Below are 23,741 nucleotides of genomic sequence, written 5' to 3'. Positions count from 1 at the left end.
TGGCTGATTTTCCAATTTGGAAGGAATTAAGATATATGTGCACTGAAATGATTAGATTATCTATACAATGGGACCTGGGTAGTAGTGCTGGTGTATGACTGTAATCCCAGCACTTGGGAGGCTAAGGTAGCAGCACTGTCATAAGTTTTTTGTTTTGGTTTGGTTTGGTTTGTTTGGTTTTTTTTTTTTTTTTTTTTTTTTTTTTTTGGTGCACTGTCATAAGTTTGAAACTAGCTTGAGCTACATATATGATTAGCACCAATCCACCATAGATTATACAGCAAAACCCTACTTCAACACAAAATATACAAGTGAATAATAATGTGTTTAATAAGTACAGCAAATGGGAAAATCTGTGTAGTGAAGAAGGTGGGAAGAGGGTTAGGTCTCCGCAGGGATACTCAATGTAGATAGAAAATGCTAGCATTCTAACTAGGCTAGACAAACACAGCTCAAACTCGTGAAAAATGCCTCAGGAATACATAAAATACCAAAAATGGTCACTAGGCAAACCTGCCTTTTTCAAAAGATCCAATGTTAGTATTTGTCAAGATTTATTTTCCAGGATGGAGAAATGGTTCAATGGTAATGAGAACTTGCTTTACCATGAACATGAAGACCCGAGTTCGGAGTCTGCAGAGGCCAGAAGAGGGCGTCAGAAACCCTGGAGCTAGAGTTACAGACCAGTGGTTGTGAGCCGGAACTTGGGTACTGGGAACTGAACTCTGATCCTTTGCTAGTACAGCAAGAGCTCTTACCTGCTGAATCATCTCTCTAGCCCCCGCCCCCTAGTTAGCGTTTCTTCTAGGCCCTGCCCCACAGTTACCTGGCAACAGCCAGCTATGCCTGACTCACTGTAAAAGGGGCTGCTTGCTGCCTCCTCACTCTCTTACTCTCTTACCATCTCACACTCTTCCCTCTCTGTCCCTTCTCTCCCCATTCCCTCCCCCCTCTCTGCACGTGCTTATGGCCGGTCTCTCTCTACTACTCTAGCTCCTCTCTCTCTCTCTCTCTCTCTCTCTCTCCCCCCCCCTTAGCTCCCCTACTCATACCCTAAATAAACTCTATTCTATACTATACTCATCATGTGACTGGTATCTCAGAGGGAAGGGATGCCTCAGCACTGGCCCACAGAGGAACCCCCTTCCCCCATAACATACCACGCATCCACCAAGCATATCCCTTCCTTCTTTTTTATAAAACACAACACTGGGACTGGTGAGATGGCTTAGCGGTTAAGAGCACCAACTGCTCTTCCGAAGATCCAGAGTTCAATTCCCAGCAACTACATGGTGGCTCACAACCATCCATAATGAGATCTGATGCTCTCTTCTGGTGTGTCTGAAGACAGCCACAGTGTACTTAGATATAATAAATAAATCTTTTTTAAAAAAAAGTTAAAAAAAACACAACACCCCCACAAAAGAGGTAGAAATCTATAGAAAGGGCAACAGTTGTGTGAACACATGCCTTTATTCCCACTCAGGAGATAGAGGTAGCCAGAGATTTTCTAGTTCACGGCTAGCCAAGTATACCGTGCAAATTCTAGGACAGCCAGGGTATATAGTAAGACCCTGACTTTTTTTCAAAAGAAGAAGGGAGGGAACGGGCATGCATCTGTCAGCTGGATTAATGATCTCCAACATCATTCAACCTTGCGGACTTAACCCAGCATTGGGTCCCTGGTTTCCCTACCTCAACTACCGAAGAAACCGAAGCGCTCCCAGCAGCAATCCTCTCTCTCCTTCCCCCTCCAGTTTGCTCTTCCACGCTCCCCTTCCCCGCAGCATGCCCGGTGCTAACCAAACCCAGGGTTAATTTAGAATCAACACAGATTTCCTTGGCAGGCAGCCCCATGATCTTTGTTGTTGCGGTCCTCTGACCTCTAGACATTGCTCTCCTAGGCTAGATAAGGTTTTGTTTGTTCTTTAGAAGGACAGGAAGGAAAAAAAAACTCCAGGTATTTATTATCGTGACACACTTGGGAGCATTTATGGTCCAAAAACGAATTGCTGAATGTCAGTTCAGGTAATCCTCGTTAAAAGCCCAGCCAACCTGGTCCTAATACTCGCAGGTGAGAGCACTGAGACCTGGAGCAATAAGGCTCCAGCTGGGGCGAGGGCAGACCCCGGAGGGACATCTTGGGACACAGCGGGTCTAGCCTCGGGCTAGTACGGACTAGCAGTGGGAAAGCCACGCCTGGCCAAGTTCTTTCTACCTGGGCACCGCCCGCCGCGAGCGGCCGGGGGCGTTTGGAGCGCAGAGGCCTTAGAGCCGGTCTGTGAGACACGTGACCGCCGGGGGCGGAGCCCGTCGGGAGCCCCGCCCCCCGGAGTTAACAGGAGGCTTCGGCGCGGGCGCGCAGTCCGTGGAGCAGCGGCAGCAGCGGCGCGGCGGACGGAGTCTAGCCCACCGCTGTCATGGCCACGGTTCGGGAGAAGGCGGCGGCGCTGAACCTGTCGGCTATGCACAGCCCAGCACAGAGGCCTCCGGGTGGGTCGGAGGGCGGCGACAGCGCGGGGCGGGGGCGGGCGCGGGCTGGGGGCGGGCGGTGCGCTACGCGAGCTGCGCGACCGCGGGGATCCGCTCTCTCCTCAAGGGTGGGCAGCGGGCCACGGACCCCGCCGCAGGCAGAGCGCGGCGTTTTAGGAACTTTACCAAACTTCGCTCGCAGTGGGGCCCGGGGTTAAGCTCCACAGCCTGACTTGTGACAAGCGCGGGATTTTGAATAGTTTCTTGGCCAGTAGCGTCTGGAGTACGAACTCTTAGACTGCATGGTGGGATCAGAGGTCCGTGGCTCCCCAGACTCGGAAGATGAAGTATATATATTGTGTAAATTTAACACTTTCGGTACAGGCAATGTTTCAGCAAATCTTCCCCCCCCCCGCCCCCCGCCCCCATCCCTGCTCTGATAGTTAAATGACTTTGAGAGACAAATGTATTGAATCATTGAGGGCGGGTATAAGATCTTTGACCTGAATCAGATAATCCGTTCTAAAATTCTGACTCTACCATATCTCTAATTCTGCAAATAGGGTGATTTGGAATATTTGGATTTGTTTGGATAAGGTGCCACCTTTCGAAAAGGAACTGCAGGGTAGAGATCTGGAGAAACTGGCTCTCTACCAAAGCTTTTCATTTGTAAAATGCCAACTTGCGAAACAGTGATTCCTTCCCCTCTGTCAGACAGATGTATCTCCGTGGCCCCGCTATTGTGTTTGACTTAACTTTACTAATCAATACTCCACATAATCTCCAATATCTTGATGAATTTTGCTAGAGAACTGCTTGTCATTTGTGCTTTCCCGGTACAGATTATAAAAAGGTCTATACTCCAGCTGTAGTGGTGTAAGCCCTCAGTCCTAGCCCTGGGGAGGCAGAGCCAAAGTCTCTGAGTTCCAAGTCAGCTCTACACAGAAAGTTCCAAACCAGAGTTACGAAATGAGACTGTCTCAAAAAAAAAAAAAAAAAAAAAAACCCAGCAAACAAGAACTGACCACACACTGCTTTCACCTAACAGGCTCTGATCACTTTATCACTTGAAATGGTACTAGAAATTGTTGATAGCTTTAGGCTCACCTACTTAACTGTGAAGGTCAGTTCTGGGCTTTGGACATTTGTGAACAGGTTTTTGGGTGGTGAGAGGGAATACGTTTTAGAACTGGGTAGATGACTCACAGTGGGAAGTGATGACCTGTGGCTAGCAGATTCTCACTGAAGAAAAAGACCGCTTACTGTCCTCTGCATCAGGCACCCAGGGCTGAGGGGCTGCTGCCTGTTCCAGCTGCTCTTGCAGCTGGGATTCCGATTTGCTAATTGTTTATTTACCCCTCTCCCACCCTGAGTTGCTTTGTCACAGTCCTTTTCTGATCGAGGTAATGGGAGCCCTGGGTTTTGGTTCCTTGCCATTCCCTTTCTGTGTGCTCTGGCAAGCAGCTTTGTATGTTCCCCTTTTCCAGGGATTAGTAACTCTTTCAATGGCTATAAGCACAAGCCGGAACCTGATTTATGAGGAAGAAAAAGGGGGTTGTGCTAATCTTCTGCCAGAACTTAAGACACCTGTATTAATACAGACCAACAAGAAAGCAGTTTGTTATCTTGTTATCCCTTTATACTGTAACCTAAGTCTTCGAATTTGCCTGGTGTCACTTTTCCAGGGAGCTCAGAATACTTCCCATATGCTTTCTCATTAATCGCCAAATGAAAGCAGGGAGGGCACAGTGCCTGCTTTTGTAGATACTTCTCTTAGCAAAGGTTAAAATCATTCTTGTCAGGAGAGACTTATTTTGTACCTACTGCTAGCCTTTATGGAGGCATCTCAGAGTCAGTCTTTCTCCAGTGCCAAACAGGAAAACAAACTTTGGACTGTCAAAGGCAATATCCAGGAAAAGCTGCAGTATCTGTTTCTGTTGTATCGGAAAGTTTCGCACTTGGCCTCAGCTGCCCAGCTGTAACATAAACCTCTGTGACATTTACTGCTTTCATGAAGTTTCAGCCATTGCCTACTAAACATTTCTCTAAGTAACTTTTACAGATTAATTTATTTCATTTTTTATATATATGAGTGGTTTGCCTACATGTATGTATGTACACCGTGTGTGTGTGCCTGGTGCCCAAGGAGGACAGAAGATGCATAGGGTCCTCTGGAGTTACGGATGATTGTAGCCATCATGTTGGAGCCAGGAACTGCAACTGGCTCCTCTGCAGGAGCAACAAGTGTTCTAACCACTGAGCATATCTCTCCAGCCTAGGTAATGGTTTTGGAGCTGCTGTCAAGGGGCTGCAGAGATGACTCAGTAGTTAAGAGCTCCAGCTTCTCTTCCAGAAGACTCAGGTTAGACTCTTAGCACCCCCATAAAGGGTTACAACTTTCTGTAAGTCTAGTTTCAAGGGTGCTGACCTCTTCTGGCTTTTGCAGGCACCAGGCATGCATATGGTGCACAGGCATACATTCTGGCAAACACTTATACACATAAGACAATGGGGTGAACCTGAAAAGATAAAAATAAAACTTTATACATACCTGACAAGTGTTCTTTCACTGAACTATACCCCCAGATTTTTTTTGTGTTTTTTTTTTTTTTTGGAGGGGTGGTGGGTTATAAGAACTATTTATGTGTTTGTGTAAGTTTGTGTGTGCCACATGAGAGTAGATGGCCACAGAGACCAGAAGAAGGTGTCATAATTTTTGGATCTAACCAGGTGGTTGTAAACTGCCAGATGTGGATGCTGGCACCTGGACTCAGGTCTCCTGAGCCATCTCCAGTCTTCCAGCTGTTTGTTTATGAATGAGGACAGGATTTTCTGCTGTGGCTCAAGCTTACCTCACATTGGACATTCCTTTATCTCAGCCTCCTGAGTGTGCTGAGACCATGTTCAGTGAATGTAATCTATCCCTTAAATAAAATTCTCTTAAATCCTAAATGATTTAATGGTGGCGCACGCCTTTAATCCCAGCACTTAGGAGGCAGAGGCAGGTGGATTTCTTAGTTTGAGGCCTGGTCTACAGAGTGAGTTCAGGACAGCCAGGGCTACACAGAGAAACCCTGTCTCGAAAAACCAAAAAAAAAAACAAAAAACAAAAAACAAAAACAAAAACAAACAAGACTGGCCAAGGTTATATAGTGAGACTTTGTCTTTAAAAAAAAAAAAAAATCCTCTGTTATGTTTTCTGTCTTTTCATCCTTTGAAAGGTCTTTGACCGAATTTCTTTTGGAGCTTGACATCACTGTCCACATGGAAAGAGTATCTTTCATGAGTATGGTCCTTCTGAGTGAACAAATAAAATATTGGTAGATGATTATTAACCAGAAAGGTTCTGATTTACCCATATTTCTTTAGTTGTGTTCTTTGTCCATTTTTGCTTCAATGATTCTATGCAGGATATTATAATTGTATCATATTAAGTTGTCATGTCTCCTTGAGTTCCTCTAGACACTGAGAGTTTTTTCCCTGGTTTTAGCTGGACATTGCTTATCCTTGTACACAGTTAGCCACATTAACATATGATTGCAACAGAGGAGTTAGGTAGTTTGCCAGAAGTTGGACTTTATTAATGAAGGGTGGGATCCAAGAGTGAAGCACCAGCCAATGGAGTTCCCAAGTCCATGCTGTCTGAATCTGCATGCCTTAGCACAAGCTCCCATACCTGAACAGTATTTCATCAACCCAAGCTTTCGTAACCTAGGCACTGTGGACGATTTCTCTGTTGTGGGAACCATCCTGTGCATTGTGGGACTTTTAGCATTTCTAGATGTCACTAGCCCCTTCCTTCCCATTGTGATAAATAAAAAATGTCCCCTGACAGATCTGATGAGGATGTAAAACGATCCACTGAGAACATTGGGTTAACCTTTACAAATGTTTTTCTAGTAGTTAGCAATAATCTACAACTAACAAATGTTCATTAACCTGTGTTAAAGCAATATTGAGATGGCTCATAAAGCTGCTAAGTTATTTGAACTCTATAGCTGTAAGGAAACTTGAAAACTATGCACTAGCTCTATTTCTTAAATTTTTATAGGGGAAAAATGAGTGATTTCAATGACTTTTTAAAAGTTCAGTCCAAAGTTCTAGAATGAAAATATCATTTCATGCTTGGTAACACAAACCTTTAATCCCAGGACTTGAAAGGCCAAGGGATTAAAGGTAGATCTCTGCACACTAAAGATCAGTGTGGTCTACATGGTGAGTTTCCGGCCAGCCAGAGCTGCATAGTGAGACTATTTCAAGAGCAAATGAACAAAGTAGCATGTTTTCAGGAGCTGTGTGTGTGTTGCCCCTCTGTCACAGTCTGGCTACAGAGTGTGTGCTGGTGTCCTTGTAGGCACTCGCCTGGTTAGAGTTGCCTCCCCTGACTAGGCAAGGGTGAACTGCTGTTTTTGTGGTTGATCCTGAGTGTCCCTTGTAATCTGAATAAATGTAATGTCCTACTATGGATGATTTATGAGTTGGCTTTAAAGGAATTGTTGGTTAATAACTTCATTAATCATTATGTATCATTAAAAATGGTAATGATCAGTATTTCAAATAAATGACTAAAGGTTGGAATTATCTTGAAAATGTAACTTATTGTTAATAAACTTTTGGGGCTAGATCTCTATCTGTGAAAAGCGACTTTTGATTTTCCAACTATTGGTTTTTGTTTGTTTTTTGTTTTTGTTTTTGTTTTTTTGTTTTTTGAGACTGGGTTTCTTTGTGCAGCTCTGGCTGTTCTGGAACTCTCACTCTGTAGACCAGGCTGGCCTCGAACTCAGAAATCTGTCTGGCTCAGCCTCATCAGAGTGCGCCACCACTGCCTGGCCAAACTATTGTTTTCAAGCAAATAAAAAATGTTTAGTAGACTGGGTTTAAATAAATAAACTCTTGCATTTAGGAGGATACGCAACCCAGGCACAGTAGTTTTTACCTGCACCTCACTCAGGAGGTAGAGGTAAGAGGATCATGAATTCAAGCTTGCTGCAGTGAACTACATAGCAAGTTTAAGTCCAGGCCGGGTCATAAGGCAGTGTCGTTAGAAACAACAACAAAAAAAGCTGAGAGACCATAATGTTAAGAGATCTAGGTTTAATGTGTCTCCATGTTTTCTTTCCTATAGATTGTTTGATATTCAGTGTTTGTATCTCAATGAAGCAAGAGCAATTTCAGTCTTTAAATTCTTATAATTAGCAATGTAGATCCGAGACCAAGCTTAACTATATTATTCAACTGCTATAGTAGTTGGTGAAAGAACCAAGATACAAAGATGAAATCTCTTGACCAGACCTACTGTAGCTTAGTTTTAGATTCTTAGATTCCTTTGCTCATGATGTTCTAAAATTTTAAATTAATTCTTATTTTATATGTATGGTTGTTTTACTTGCACTAAGTCTGCATCATGTGTGTGGAAACTGGAGTGTCAGGTCCCTCTCCTGGAACTGGATTTATAGCTGCCATGTAGTTGCTACAACTCAAACCCAAGTCCTCTGGAAGAGTAGTCATTGCTCTTAACGCAGTCATGGTGTTTTAGAACACCATTGACCTAATGGGAAATAGCTTTAAGATGAAGAGTTTATTTATTTTGACTTTATTTATTTATTTATTTTTGAGAGAGGGTCTCACTTGTAGCTCTGGTTGGGCTGGAACTTAAGAGATTGACCTGCCTCTTCCTCTGCCTACTGAGGGCTAGGGTTAAAGGTAGTCACAATCCCTGGCTTCAAGATGTAGAATTTTCATGAGTTGTCCAGTTTATATGCTAGTGAGGCTGGGGGATGATCTGGAGCTTCAGTTGTGAATGCTCGCTTGATTTAGAAACAGTCATTGTGCACTCTTTGGTTTCTTGAATTCTGTCTAGAGATTACAGCAAGTCAGTTTTATTTGGCTAACATTTTTTTCAGGACTTAGTGGGTGACAGGATGGATCCTAAGCAACTCTGGGGGATCTGTAGTCAAAACTAGTTGTCCTGGCATGAGTTTCGACACACTGACATTATGGGTTGCTGCATCTGTGTGAACTTGAGCTTTGGGTCTGTGGGTGGGGATGCTTGAGGGGAAATACCTCGGAATGCAATGCGGTGCTTGGGAACTAATGGTCAGTGAGAGCAGAAGGACCTGAAAAGGCTGGCTTTTATCATGCCTGGAGGACTCTGGAAACATTATAATGGCACACAGGTGCTGACTGCCCTGCTCTAACCTGTTCTTTAATCTTTCTTACAGTCTTATCCAACCTGTACAACATCCTGATTTCCCACGTTTTAGTAGCAAGCTAGTATAGGGAAGTTTATTCCTTGCTTCTTTCTTAATTCCCAATGTAAGCATTAGCTTTTTCCATGCTCTTCCGGCTGTATGCCTCTCCTTCTCACCATCCTTTGGTTAGAATTGGTGACTTTGCCTCACCTTTCAGGATTCATGTACTAACTAACCTACTTTGTGGCTCAAGTGTTTTAACTTTGTATCTTTAACACATCACTATCCCAGATGGGTGTAAGAACAGTGCCTATAGGCCAGTCACTTGGTTCAGGAGGATCACTTGAACCTGGGACTATTGGGCTAGCCTTAAGAACACATTGAGACTTTGTCTTTAAAAAAGAAAAGAAAATTGCTGACCTTAAAGTCTGTTTTCCTTATGAGAAAGACAGTCAGACATCTCCAGGTTTGCTGCCTTATTTTCCTGTTTTACTCCTATGTGTAGTATATATTATAGAATTCACAGTATTCTACTTTATTTTAGGAATGCTGGCTTCCGGATATTTATAAATAAATACTTTGGGAAAGAATTCGTAAATCTTAAAACTATTGAATTTGTTTCTTCTGATCTTGGATCTTTTAACTGGCTTCTCCTGAGATAGAGTCTCAAGTAGCCCAGGTTGTCCTTAAACTTTATGCATTGTCATATATATGCCAGTCCGTCAGTTTCAGGGACTTCCTGAGGTTGTTTACTTCCTCAGTCTTCAGGAACTTTTGTTTAGAACAGCAGTTCTCAACCTGTGGGCTGTGACCCCTTTGGCAAACTGTCTCCAAAAATATTTACATTATGATTCTTAACAGTAGCAAATTTGCAGTTATGAAGCAGCAACCAAAATAATTTTATGGCTAGGCATCACCACAACATGAGGAGCTGTACTAAAGGATCTCATTATTAGGAAGGCCAAGAACCACTGCTTTAGAAATTAATCTATATTCCCAGCACCTAATAACTAATCATAAAATGTATGTAAGTATTAGGAAAAGCTAGTTTTTTTGTTTTTTTGGTTTTTTTTTTGTTTTTGGTTTTTTGAGACAGGGTTTCTCTGTGTAGCCTTGGCTGTCCTGGAACTCACTCTGTAGACCAGGCTGGCCTCGAATTCAGAAATCCACCTGTCTCTGCCTCCCAAGTGCTGGGATTAAAGGGTGTGCCACCACCGCCCGGCTGAAAAGCTAGTATTTAATTACTGTGTAACCCAGGGCAAGTTTAATACACTGAATCAATTTTCTGAAAAGGAGTAATTATTTGCTATTTTCACAGGGCCATGTGTCTGGTTAAATTAGAGAAGACACAGTTTGCCATGCAGTATGTAACTCAAATGTTAGGCATTACTGATAATGATTAAATGGAAATTCAAAGCCCACCTGCGATCTCAGAACTCAACAAGTAGAGGTAGGAGGGTCATCAGCTCAAGGCCAAGCTACTACACAGAGCCAGGCCAGCCTGGGTTACATTAAGACACTGTCTCAAGCTAGGCAGTGGTGGCACATGCCTTTAATCCCAGCACTCAGGAACAGAGGCAGGTAGATGTCTATGAGTTCAAGGCCATCCTGCTACAGAGTGAGTTTCACCCAGGACAGCCAGGGTTATACAGAGAAACCCTGTCTCAAAACACACACACACACACACACACACACACACACACAAACACACACACACAAATGGAAAGATTAAGGAGCCAACATTAGGTTAATTTAAAAATCACTATGATCCCTGGTGTTTTAAATAAATTAAGAACTTGGGCTATTGGGCCTGGAGTAGTGGCCACACCTATAATTCCAGCACTGGAGATGGAGAGGCAGAGGCAGGTGGATATGAGTCTATCTCCCTATATAGACCACCCTGGTGTATATAGGGAGCCCTTGCTCCACCCCACAGAAAAGGCACATTGTAGCGGGGTTAGTGCAGCTCACCATGAGTCCTGGATACCAATTCTAATATCCCTCAACATGGACTCTGGTTTTCCTCACAGGAAACACCAGACTGCTGCCAATCTAGTTTTAGTTTACTGTTTCTCACAGGCTCCAGGATTTGCGTCTTGAAACTGTTTACCTAATATTCCTAAGGCTGCAACAGTTACTTCTCCGGTTTTCCACTACATTAAGAATTATCTTAATATTTGTTTTGTTTTGATTTTTTTTTTTTTTTGAGACAGAGTCTCACTCTGTAGACCAGGCTGGCTTCCAACTCACATAGATCCACCTGCCTCTGCTTCCAGAGTGCTGAGATTAAAAGGTGTGCATCATCAAGCCCAGCTATCTTCATTCTTTTTTTTTTTTAAAGATTTATTTATTAATTATATGTAAGTATACTGTGGCTGTCTTCAGACACTCCAGAAGAGGGAGTCAGATCTCGTTATGGATGGTTGTGAGCCACCATGTGGTTGCTGGGAATTGAACTCAGGACCTTCGGAAGAGCAGTCCGTGCTCTTAACAACTGAGCCATCTCTCCAGCTAAAGTACTATTAAAATTGAAAACAATCTCACTGATCATTTTGAACTAGCAAAATAATGAGTAGATAATAAATTATCTTTTGGTATTGAAACTTACAAATAATCAACAGAGGGCTTTATTATGTGTGCTATTAATTTTTACAGTAAAAACTGTTACAATTGCTAGCAGTTGTAAAATTATGCTGTGAAGTAATCTAGTGTAGTGACTTGGTGTACTCTTTATTCTTCAATACTGAAGGTAGATCGTAAATGATGAATTTAAGATTCTTGGCTCTAGCCAGGCAGTAGTGGTACATGTCACCAGCACTTGGGAGGCAGAGGCAGGTGGATTTCTGAGTTCGAGGCCAGCCTGGTCTACAGAGTGAGTTCCAGGATAGCCAGGGCTGTACATAAAAACCCTGTCTCAAAAAAAAAAAAAAAAAAAAAAAAATCCTTGGCTCTAGGGTATAGCTTTGATGGCAAAGCATACGCTGGGCATGTGCCACAGTGCTCAGTTCAATCCCCAGTGCAAAAGAAAAACAACAGAAAAGTAATTCTTTCTCCATTGCACTAAAATGAGCTTTAAGGAAGGTGAGATGCTCAGCCAGGAAGAATGCTTGCCACCAAGCCTGAATTGCAGCTCAGAAGCCACATGTTGGAAAGAGAACCAAGTGAGTTCTGGAAGTGATCCTTCTCCCTCCATACACATGCCTTGGCATGCCCATGCCCACACACAAAATATTTTTTAAAAAAACTTTAACTGAGTTTTGATGTTCTTCAGGAGCTAAAAATGTAGGTTAGGAAGAGGGGCTGGAAAGATGACTTAGCAATGGGAGTGTCTGCTATACAGTCAGGAGGACTTGACTTTGGATCCCAGCACACGAACATAGCAAGCTGGGTATCCTGTGCCTGCCTCTGCATGAGTGTACACACACACACACACACACACACACACACACACACACACACACTCACTCACTTACTTACTTCTTTAAATTTCCTTCCTTTCAGGCAATGGTTCCTTTAATAGTCAGTCTCCACATTCCTTACTTTTAGACTCTGAAAGGAAGTAGTAACTTCCCTGCTTCTTTAACAAGAGCAGTTTCTTTAACAAAAGTAGGGGCTTAATTAGGACTGCTGAATTTTCAGAGGATGTTAAGAAGCATATCTCTTAAGGGTACACTGATTATGTAAAGAAGGGTGGAGGGAGAGGGGAGAGCGACAGACACAGAGCCTCTGAGGCTCTAGGTTCAGTTCTGTCAGCTTAGTAAAACCCAAGGCCCATTTTCTTTCCCTTTAGTTTTCTTTTTCTTCTGTGTATTTTTTGCCAAATAATCAGATTTATTTAAGGAAAAATATGGGAAATTTTCTCAAATTTAATTTACTTTGTGAATGGGTCAGTTCTGTCCGTGTAACATGTTCTGGGGACTGAACAGTTGTCAGGCTGGGGAAAGAACCTTTACCTGCTGAGTCATCTTGCTGGCTTGGAATTTTTTTTCTTTTACATTAAAAAAAATAAAATGTTAACTTGTGTGTGAGTGCCTGTAAAGCATGCACATGGAAGTCAGAGGACAGCTTTAGAGAGTCAGTTTTCTCGTTCCAGCATCTTGGTTCTGGCGATTGAACCCTGCTCATCATGTTTGGCAGCAATTGTCTTTACCCACTGAGCCATCTCACCAGCCTGACAGGAATGTCTTCAAGGATCAGTTTCCCTTTCTCTGTGTGTGTGTGTGTTGGGTAAAAATTTGCTTTGTTTCTGTGTTCACCCTGGTCTTTTGCAATAGTTAATAAACTCCTATTACTTTACCCTGCTTGCTAAGTATTTAAGTTAGAAGCTTGCAAAACAGGAAGCAGTCCATATGTGTGCATGTGCATTCCTGCATGCATGCCTGATAATGAGTCAATTCCAGGATTTCAGTGTGCTTAGAAATGGCATGTAGCCTGTGAATCCACTTTGTATCTCAAATTTGAGCTACTGTCTGCCTCGTAGGTGAGCTGATGACCAGATGATTGGGTGACCTTGCGTGTGGCCGGTAGTGGATGATCTACCCCTCCTTGATCTCACTTCCCATTGTGGCTCCTTCCTCATGCCACTCTAGTTTTACTGGCCTGTTCTAGCAGAGTGCATGCCCCTGGGCCTTTGGATTTTCTGTTCTCTGTTTTTCCCCTAGTGTCTGTGCAGCTAGCTTCCTGCTTTTACTCAAGTCCCTATTTAGATATAACTATTGGAAAAGGGATTCCTAGTTTCTGTGGTTTTTCACTTTTTTGGCCTTTGTGATTTTGTGTCTCCAGGGCTGGGACTGAACCCAGGGCCTTTCACTTGTTAGGAAAACATTCTACCACTGAGCTAATCTCCAACCCTAGAAAAAAAAAGTCTTTCCTGGCATCCCATTTAAATCGCATTCTCAGCCAGCTGCTGGTGGCACATGCTTTAACTGTGGCACTCAGGAAGCAGAGGAAGTTTGAGGCCAGCCTTGTCTATAGAGTTCCGGGACAGCCAGCAGTAGTACATAGTGAGACCCTATCTCGAAAAACCAATCAAACAAACAAACAAAGCAGCATTCTCAGGGAATGGAGATGGCTCAGTAGTTATGAGCACTGACTGCTCTTCCAGAGAACCCAGGGTCAATTCCCTGCACCCACATGCAGCCAAGAATAACCTGTAACTCCAGTTTCAAAGAATCAACACCCTCTTCTGGCCTCCTCAGGCTCTAGGCAGTCTGTGGTGCACATACATACACACAGGCAAAACACTCATACACATAAAGTAAAAAGGAAGGAGTATATTTTCGGGCCATCAAGAGGTAGATGTACATCAGCATGTAGAGACACAGCTGCCAAACCTGGCAGTCTTGAGTTTGATCTCCAGCACCACCCACATGGTGGAAGGAGAAAACATATTTCTGCAAGTTGTCCTTTGATGTGCTGTAGCACACATGTCCACATATAACCCATAAGCACACATACACACACACACACTAATGAAATAGTATTCTGTTGCTGCCTCTCCACCCAAGCCCATGAGTGTGTCTGTTTAATCTTTTTCTTTTTGTTTTTTTTTAAAGATTTGTTTGTTATTATAAATAAGTACACTGTAGCTGTCTTCAGATGCACCAGAAGAGGGTGTCAGATCTCATTATGAGTGGTTGTGAGCCACCATGTGGTTGCTGGGATTTGAACTCAGTACCTTTGGAAGAGCAGCTGGTGCTCTTATCCGCTGAGCCCTCTCACCAGTCCCTGTTTAATCTCTTAAGAGTTTCACTATTGACTGGGCGGAGGTGGCACAAGCCTTTAATCCCAGCACTTGGGAGGCGCAGGCGGATCTCTGAGTTCGAGGCCATCCTGGTCTACGTGAGTTCCAGGACGGCCAGGGCTACAAAGAGAAACCCTGTCTCAAAAAGTCTCACTATTGATCCTCTGCCTCTGCCTCCCATGCTAGTCATAGGTGAGCATCATAGCTGGCAGCTGTTTTCTTTTTAGCACTAATTGAACCCATACATATTGTATGGATCTGCCCATAGTGTCTTTAAATATGAGAACAGATTTTGTTCACTACTGTGTCTACCACATGGGACAACACTTATAGCAGGCACTAAATTTTTAAATAAATTACCACCAATAACAATATTTCAATAATATGCCCCTTCTAATTTCCCTTCTCTCTAGGGTTGCTTAGACCTCATTACAAATGAACAAAAGCACTAATGCACAGCTCCTCTCTTTTTTTAGGTTTCAGTGTGGCCCAGAAGCCATTTGGAGCCACGTATGTGTGGAGCAGCATTATAAATACCCTTCAAACCCAGGTGGAAGTGAAGAAACGAAGGTACCACTTAAAACGCCACAATGACTGCTTCGTCGGCTCGGAAGCTGTGGATGTCATTTATGCACACTTAACTCAGAATAAATTTTTTGGTGATGTCGATATTCCTCGGGCCAAAGTGGTGAGAGTGTGTCAAGCACTTATGGACTACAAAGTATTTGAAGCTGTTCAAACCAGAGTCTTTGGAAAAGACAAAAAGCCTACATTTGAAGATAGCAGTTGCAGCCTTTATAGATTCACAACAATACCTAATCAGGATAGTCAATTAGGCCATGAGAACAAAGTGCATTCACCTTCCAGGTGAGTCCTGGCATTAGGTTGTCGTGGGCATAGTAGCAGAATTTTTTTATACTTTCTTTTGAAAGACTGTAAGTGATAATTTTGGCTAAAATCTAAATCCTGGTAAATTTAATAAAGTATACTAAAATGTTGGTAATGTACCAGGTATACTCTAGACTTCATTTGTTCATACTTGTATTTTGCAAAAACAGTCAACAAACAAACTTTGCCTCCAGTTGGAGTAACTGTTAAAACTGTTTGGAAATTCCTATCAAGGAGGGATGAGAACAGAAGAAGGAAGGGCAGGTGGAGAGATACCCAGCTCTAGAGTATCACTGGAATCTAGAACGTGGTGGCTCTGGAGTGAAAGGTGAAAGACCTTCATGTGACATGCTCCAGGGTTCTGCTGATTTTGGTTTGTGAGGTTTTTGTTTGTTTTTAATTTTGAGACAAGTTCTTCCTGTGTGGCTCAGGCAGTCCCCAATTCCTAAGCTCAAGCCATTCTTCTACCCCAGCCTCCAGAGAAGCTGGGACATAGGTGTGTGCCACTGATCTGGGATGGCAAAGAACTTGGGACTTGGTCATATAGGTGTTGGGAAGGTCACAAAAGACATTGAGGACAGGATCGAGTTGTATTTTAGGAAGGCCATTTGGGCTGGAAATGGTGCTCGGTAGTCAGTGAGAACTAGGGAAGCAATGTAGACTAGGGAAGGTAAGGCTGCACTAACCATAGGGGAGAAAAAGGGAGTCTGGAAGGACAGAATGTGGGAACTGCTGTCGGAAGTGAAGGCATGTGAGGAGTGCATGGTGAGTTTATGAAGTAAGACTGTCTTCCCCTCATTGCTCCAGCTAAACCTCATAGGAGACAGTAAATCACTCAGATTTGACCTTGGGGTCACAGTCTTAGGGTACTGACTTTAAATTTTTAAGTCTGTCAATAAAATGTACCTCTGTAGACACAAGCAAAAGAAAGAGGAGGATAGTATAGAGCATGCTCCACACTCAAACGCATCTTCATGCTTTGCTTGAAATCCTTGAGACCAAAAGTTTGCAACTGGAGTTTTAGAAAGAACATTTTATAAATATTGTACAGTGCTGTTAGGATTTTCAACAGTATTGGGTGGTGGAGGATATTAATATTTCTGTGGCAAACAAAAGAATATTCATACCAACTAGGATAAAAAAAAAGACTGACAATTTCAGGATATTTTGTTTTGTTTTTGATTTTTGGTTGTTTTGAGGCAGGGTCTTACTATAGAGCCCAAGCTGGCCCATAACTTGCTGCAGATAACAAGCCAGGCTCACAGTAAATTCAGAGTTCTCTTGCCTCTGCCTCTTGAGGGGCTAGAATAAGATATTTTACCACCAGGCCTCGCTCAGTTTTATTATGTTTTAGTCATTGTGTTACATCTAAATAAAGGGTCACAGGAGATTCTATTTAAAATATTTGTATTTTAGATCAGGGTGTGGTGGTATCTACCTATAATCTAGGATCTGGGATCTAGAGCCCAGAGGATCAGGAGTTTAGGGCCAGCTTCAGCTACATAGTGAGTTTGAGATCAGTGTGCGAATGCAAGAGATCCTGACTCAAAAGAGCAAGTAGAGAGAGTATACTTGGGTTGAATGAGAGACTCTTGAAAAGCCTTTTATTCCACTCAGACTTCTCATCTGATATGTTTTGGTTTTGAAATATAAGCTCCATTGACACTGCAGCTCTCTAATACTCATCATTACTGTGGACATGCTGTTAGGAACTCAGATGCATCCTCTAAGTCATCTGATATCAAGTCGGACAGTTTGGAGGACCTGTGGGAAAACCTGAGTCTAAAGCCTGCCAACTCTCCTCACATACATATCTCTACCAGGCTGTCTCCTCAAGGTAAGCTAATGATGTCGAGGGAGAAGTGGAAGACCTAGTAGACATTTCCTCCCAACTTTTATTTGAATTTTCATATTTAAACAGAGAAAGAGTGTGCTGTGTGTTAAGGCTGTTTATGTTGAGCTTCAACAGAAGTCTATTATCCTGAACAACACATCAGTGTTACAACTCTTGAACACTGACTTTTGTCCATCAGCTGGCAGGGCTTCAAGTCTGAAATGTTTTGCATGCAGATTCCTCCTTAATGTATGCTCTAAGATGTTTCTTTCCCTAAGATTTTATTAGGTTACATGAACAGCTGAAAATCATATTTAAAGTATTAACAGAATTCTTATGTGCTTCCTTGTGGCCCTGCAGTGCAGCCTGATGATTTTGATTTCTGTTCTCCCTCCCCCATCCTGGTTGTGTGGAAAGCCTGAGTGGAATCCTCTGCAGCCAATAGTTTCAAATGAGTTTTGAGATTGAATGAGCCATTCTTTCTTCTAGAGTCCTTATTAGCATGTTATACGGCTTGATCTCTTATCTCTGGCATATTGCTTTATATGGTACAAAGAATGACAAGAATGCCTCTTGTCCAGAGCCTGTTCTCCTACACTTTAAACAAATCTTGGATTGTCTTGTTGTAAGAAAGCACTCCATGAGTAGCAGTGGCCTAGTATCCCCTCTTTCTACGACAGATTTAAGTTAGACCTACATAGACAGATGCTGCTGTGAGCATGGAATAACTATTAATTGCTACTTCCCATTTTGTCATTCTCCTGTGTAGTTATCAATGAAGTATGGCAAGAGGAGACGATAGGACGGCTGCTACAACTTATCGACCTTCCATTTCTTGACTCCTTACTCAAACAGCAAGAGGTTGTACCTAAAGTCCCTCAGTCTAAGAGACAGCCTGACATGGTCAACACCAGTAACTATCTGGATCGAGGAATTCTCAGGGCCTATGGTGACTCTCAGTATGTACAAATAATATAATTATTTCAGTATGTTTGTTAGAGTGCTTGCCCAGTGCACACAAAGCTCTGGGTTCAAGCCTCAGCATTGAATAAATTAGGTGTTGTCATATACACCTTTTATCCCAGAACTTAGGAGGTAGAGGCAGAAGGCTCAGCACTTTAAGGTTGCCTTTAGCTACACAGCTAGTTTGAGACCAGCTTGGACGACATGAGACCGTGTACTTACTCATAATCATAATGTCAACACTTGGGAGACAGAGGCAGGCAGATCTCTGAGTTTGAGGCCAGCCAAGGTCTCATACATACTGAGAATGTCTTTAAAAAAAAAAAAAAAAAAAAAAAAGGCAGGGCAGTGGTGGCACATGCCTTTAATCCCAGCACTTGGGAGGCAGAGGCAGGCGGATTTCTGAGTTCGAGGCCAGCCTGGTCTACAGAGTGAGTTCCAGGACAGCCAGAGCTACACAGAGAAACCCCTTTAAAATTGTCTTTAAAGTTTAAAGCCTTATGTGAAACTTAACATACTAGCTGTTAAGTTCTGCTTCTATAATAGGAAGCTTATTTTACATGCTTACATCTCTACAATGTAATGTGGCGCTATTTTTAAAGTTACCTTAAGATTCAGAATCTTAAGGTTAAAATGACCTTAAAGATACCTAGCTTCATATTCTTATAATCCCTAGCTGTCTATGGCAGTAAAGAATGTGTAACAAATGTAAAGATATCTAGTTTTATTTATTTATTTATTTTTTAAATTTATTCATTTATTTATTTATTATATGTAAGTACACTGTAGCTGTCTTTAGACACTCCAGAAGAGGGTGTCAGATCTCATTATGGATGGTTGTGAGCCACCATGTGGTTGCTGGGGTTCGAACTCAGGACCTCCAGAAGAGCAGTCAGTGCTCTTAACCACTGAGCCACCTCTCCAGCCCGTTTTATTTTTTTTATAAACCCTAAAATCTGTGCCAGTAGAGGACATGAGTTTAAAACAAATTTATTGAAATACAGTTTTTCTGTCTGGGTATATAGCTAGTTGGTAGAGTGTTTCCCTTTCATTTATGAAGCCCTGGGTTTACTCTCCAACAGCTCCTAATATTGTAGTAAATGCTTATAATCAAAGCACCCAGGAGAATCAGAAGTTCATAGGCATCCTTACCTATATTGTGAGTTGAAGGCCAGCCTGGGCTACAAGAGACTGACACAAATCTCCCAAGGAACATTTTACCTCTTGATTTGATTATTTTGAAATGTTGGGGGCTGGCGAGATGGCTCAGCCAGTAAGAGCACTGACTGCTCTTCCAAAAGGTCCTGAGTTTGGATCCCAGCAACCACATGGTGGCTCACAACCACCCGTAATGAGATCTGACTCCCTCTTCTGGTGCATCTGAAGACAGCTACAGGTATTAGGCCACCAGAGCGAGCGGTTCCGGAGCATGCAGGCAAAACACTCATATACAGTTATCGTAGTTCATAAATGTAAAATTTAAAAAAAGAGTGTTATCTTGTCTCTAAAAACAAAATGGAATAAGAAATGTTATCTTCTTTTTTTAAAGATTTATTTTATTTATTTTATGTGTATGAGTACACTGTAGCTGTACCCGTGAACCATCCTGTGTGTGGCTGCTGTTGAATTCAGGACCTCTGCCGTCCTGCTTGTCACTCAAGGAATTAGATACTATGTGCCTATTTGTTCTCCTTATGTTTTAAGATAACCCTCTTTTTTCTCCCTTGCTCTAGGGAAGATGAATGGATCTCTGCAGCCATTGACTGCTTGGAATATCTTCCTGACCAGATGGTTGTGGATATAAGCAGGAATTTTCCTGAGCAACCAGACAGGACAGACTTAGTGAAGGCACTTCTGTTTGATGCTATTGGCAAATATTATAGTACTAGGGAGCCCCTGTTAAACCACCTGTATGATGTTCATAATGGAATAGCAGAACTTCTGGGTAAGTTAGTTCCTACTAGATACCAGAGTTCATCTTATAGAAAAAAAATTACTGTGTAGCTGGTCTTTACTACTTTGTGAGTTCTTTTTTTCCCACCTTTTATTACCCCACCCATTTTCAGCCCCTAACAATAAATCTAATTTCTTTCCTTTTGTTTCTTTTTTGACCACCACTACTAACAAAACACAAAAAAAAAACCCTAAATGACCAACAACTACCCACACCATCTCCAGGGGCCCTAGCATCTGTAAAGTTCCCAGAATTCCAAATGTCACACAGTCACAGAAATTATCTGCAGCTGGCAAAACTATGCCTCTGCTAGGGCACCAGGCACATCATAGCCAGCTGCTGTGGACAGTCCAAAGCAGCCCCATATCCCTCACCTGGGATTAAAAGGAAAACACATTCTTATAATATTTCTGTGCTTTTAAAGAAACCAAAATTTTAAAATTGTCACTACATAGTTGTCCTCAAAGTGAACCAAAATAGTAGTCTGTAAAGTTGGGAGGGGATCTGAATTAGTCTATAAAGAATCTATTTATGCCAGGCAGTGGTGGCACATGCCTTTAATCCCAGCACTTGGGAGGCAGAGGCAGGCGGATTTCTGAGTTCGAGGCCAGCCTGGTCTACAGAGTAAGTTCCAGGACAACTAGTGCTATACAGAGAAACCCTGTCTCAAAAAAACAAAACAAAACAAAAAAAGAATCTATTTATGGGGCTGGTGAGATGGCTCAGTGGGTAAGAGCACTGACTGCTCTTTCAAAGGTCCTGAGTTCAAATGTGAGCAACCACATGGTGGGTCACAACCACCCATAATGAAATCTGACGCCCTCTTCTGGTGCATCTGAAGACAGTAATAGTGTACTTATTACAATAATAAATAAAATCTTTGGGCTGGAGCAAGCAGAAACTGAGAGAGCTTGGTTGATCCGAGTAAGCAGAGGTTCTAAAGTCAATTCCCAGCAACCAGATGAAGGCTCACAACTATCTGTACAGCTACAGTGTGTACTCATATACATAAAATAAATCTTTAAAAGTATGTTTATTATTTTTTAACACACTTAGGGTTCACTGTGAGACCTTAGTAACTCCAAAGCTAAGTAGGAACAGACTTTGGCTGCCTCAGAACACTGTAAGGTTAGGCAGGAACGGCAGTTCTCTGCTTTAGAAGAGTTACCAACATGACCCTACAGCCCCTTCAAAAGGACCACACTCTGCTCTTTCTGATCTACATGGGCACACTGTTTTATATGGATTTTGAAAACAAACTGGGAATTTCAGAGAATCCCTTCTGTTTTTCTCAAGTACAGTTATCAGCATTATATACACAGTACATACCTAAAATGCGTTTGAGAAGCAGAGTGGGAACTTATGAAGCCAAGAGTTAGATTTAACATCCTAAGACAAGCCGGGCAGTGGTGGCACATTGCCTTTAATCCCAGCACTTGGGAGGCAGAGGCAGGTGGATTTCTGAGTTTGAGGCCATCCTGGTCTACAGAGTGAGTTCCAGGACAGCCAGGGCTACACAGAGAAACCCTGTATGGAAGAAACAAACAAAAACAAAACAAAACGTCCTAAGACAATGTATGACAAGGGTCTGTGGTATCAATTGTTGATTTGAGAACAGGTCTTTATGGTGTTGGTCATCCATTTTATTTTTATTTATTTAAATTGCTCTTAGTTGTCAATGTGTATGCACATACATGTATGTATGCTGTGGCACATGTGTGGGGTTGATTTGTTCCTGTTTTCATTCCCACTTTTTGTTTTTGTTTTTGGAAACAACTTTGAGGAAGTGTACTACTTAACATAAAGTGTAATGAGTTTTGTTCATTTTAATATAGTTATATCTGGTCAATTTTTTTTCTTTTGGCTAAAGTAAATGGGAAGACTGAAATAGCATTAGAAGCTACTCAGCTGTTTCTGAAGCTTCTGGATCCCCAAAATAGGGAAGAGTTTAGAAGACTGCTTTACTTCATGGCGGTTGCAGCAGATCCTTCTGAATTTAAATTACAAGAAGAAGTAAGTCTGTTTAAATGTTAACTGCATCCAGTGCATTAGCATCCAGTATGCCACAGTGGATGGCAGATTCATATTTGATATCCCCTTAGCCTTTCAAACATGTAGCATGGGGTGTGTGTTTATTCTTACAGAGTGACAATCGGATGGTAGTGAAAAGGATATTTTCAAAAGCTATTGTCAACAATAAGAACTTATCCAAGGGCAAAACTGATCTTCTTGTACTCTTCTTAATGGATCACCAAAAAGATGTTTTCAAGGTAAGACTCTGAAGTAGTTAATGTGATGATTTGTAACAGATTAAGATGCACTTGAATAATGCCCTGTGTACCTCCTTCCTAAGGTTCCTGGAACCCTACATAAAATTGTTAGTGTTAAGCTTCTGGCCATACAAAAAGGAAGAGATCCTAATAAGGACACAGGTAATTTAAGAATGTTATTCGCATGGTCTTTTTTTTTTTTTAAGGCAAGATCTCATTGCAGCCCAGGCTGATCATGTCTATGTAGCCAAAGATGGCCTTGAAGTCCTGCTCCTCCCAAATGCCAGGATCACAGATGTTTGAGACCAGTCCAGAGTGCTGATTTGAAATTATTTTGCTACGATTAGTTTCAACTAAATAATTTGAAGCATTCCCCTCAATTTTCTAGGCTTAGCAGAGAGTACTTCCTGGGTTACAACAACTTTCAGGTTATTTTTTCTTGTCTGTTTTAAAACCTTTAAAATTCACATTTCTTATTCTCTCTCTCTCTCTCTCTCTCTCTCTCTCTCTCTCTCTCTCTGTGTGTGTGTGTGTGTGTGTGTGTGTGTGTGTGTGTGTGTGTGTATGTCAGAGGACAACTTTCATTAGTTGATTCTCTTGCTTCCACCCATCAGGGTCACAAGGATTGAACTCAGATCATCAGGTTTAGAGGCAAGTGCCTTTCCCAGAGCCATCTCATTGGCTGGATTAAAACTGTTTGATCAGAGTTATCTTTATCCTCTCTAATGCATTTTATAGAATGTCAAAGGAAAATAAAGAGGAAACTAAGCCAGGCAGTGGTGGTGCACGCCTTTAATCCCAGCACTTGGGAGGCAGGGGGATTTCTGAGTTCGAGGCCAGCCTGGTCTACAGAGTGAATTCCAGGACAGCCAAGGCCACACAGAGAAACCCTGTCTCGAAAGACAAAAACATAAATAAACAAATAAGAAACTACTGTATTGGTTTTTCTAGCTAAATGTGAAGAATAGAGTCATTAACTGGAATTTCTGCTTTTAAATCTTAAGGCTATATTTATTGCCAGAGAATTGATGAAAGTGAATATTCCAGCAGTACAAAGAAGAAAACCAAAGATCAACTGTTGAACTTACTAAAAACTATTGATGAGGATTCAAAACTTTCTGCCAAAGAGAAGAAGAAGCTGCTAGGCCAATTCCATAAGAGTCATCCAGACATCTTCATTGAGTATTTTGGAGACTGAGTTTCTAATGTCTATGTGCACTTGTATTTTAAGGGAAAATAATGTAGTCTAAAGAAATTTTAAGCTTGGATGTCTAAATATGAAGTTGTACCTTTTTTTTGAAGTTGTATTTAATAAAAATTTTTATACCCTATGTGTCAAAAACTCTTAGTCAGATGGTGTGTTGCTGTATCGTCTGACCTGTTAGGTGAGTTGGTTTATATGTTCAATTTATATAGAAAATCATAG

General features: G+C 42.0%; 1 protein-coding gene across 1 annotated transcript; it reads left to right on the top strand.

Moving 5' to 3' along the window:
- The first annotated feature begins 2,320 nt into the window (after window positions 1-2,320).
- Window positions 2,321-23,646, top strand: Depdc7 (DEP domain containing 7). Its single transcript, XM_031373594.1, has 9 exons — window positions 2,321-2,493; window positions 14,883-15,273; window positions 17,004-17,131; window positions 17,898-18,087; window positions 19,825-20,036; window positions 21,916-22,058; window positions 22,190-22,315; window positions 22,399-22,477; window positions 23,320-23,646. Exons 1-9 carry the CDS (start codon window positions 2,421-2,423, stop codon window positions 23,511-23,513), a joined length of 1,536 nt encoding a protein of 511 aa, XP_031229454.1. The 5' UTR covers window positions 2,321-2,420; the 3' UTR covers window positions 23,514-23,646.
- The last annotated feature ends 95 nt before the right edge of the window (window positions 23,647-23,741 follow it).

The sequence above is a fragment of the Mastomys coucha genome, unplaced genomic scaffold, assembly GCF_008632895.1.
Source record: "Mastomys coucha isolate ucsf_1 unplaced genomic scaffold, UCSF_Mcou_1 pScaffold15, whole genome shotgun sequence".
NCBI classification, from domain to species: Eukaryota; Metazoa; Chordata; class Mammalia; order Rodentia; family Muridae; genus Mastomys; species Mastomys coucha.
This window is presented reverse-complemented; position numbering and strand designations above follow the sequence as displayed.

What these genes read in the sequence shown, in the direction of transcription:
- Depdc7 (XM_031373594.1), top strand. Translation starts at nt 2,421, where the DNA reads ATGGCCACGGTTCGGGAGAAGGCGGCGGCGCTGAACCTGTCGGCTATG. An exon ending in TACCAGGCTGTCTCCTCAAG is followed by an intron (nt 17,132 to 17,897) that starts GTAAGCTAATGA and finishes TCTCCTGTGTAG; the next exon opens with TTATCAATGAAGTATGGCAA. An exon ending in ACCAAAAAGATGTTTTCAAG is followed by an intron (nt 22,316 to 22,398) that starts GTAAGACTCTGA and finishes CTCCTTCCTAAG; the next exon opens with GTTCCTGGAACCCTACATAA.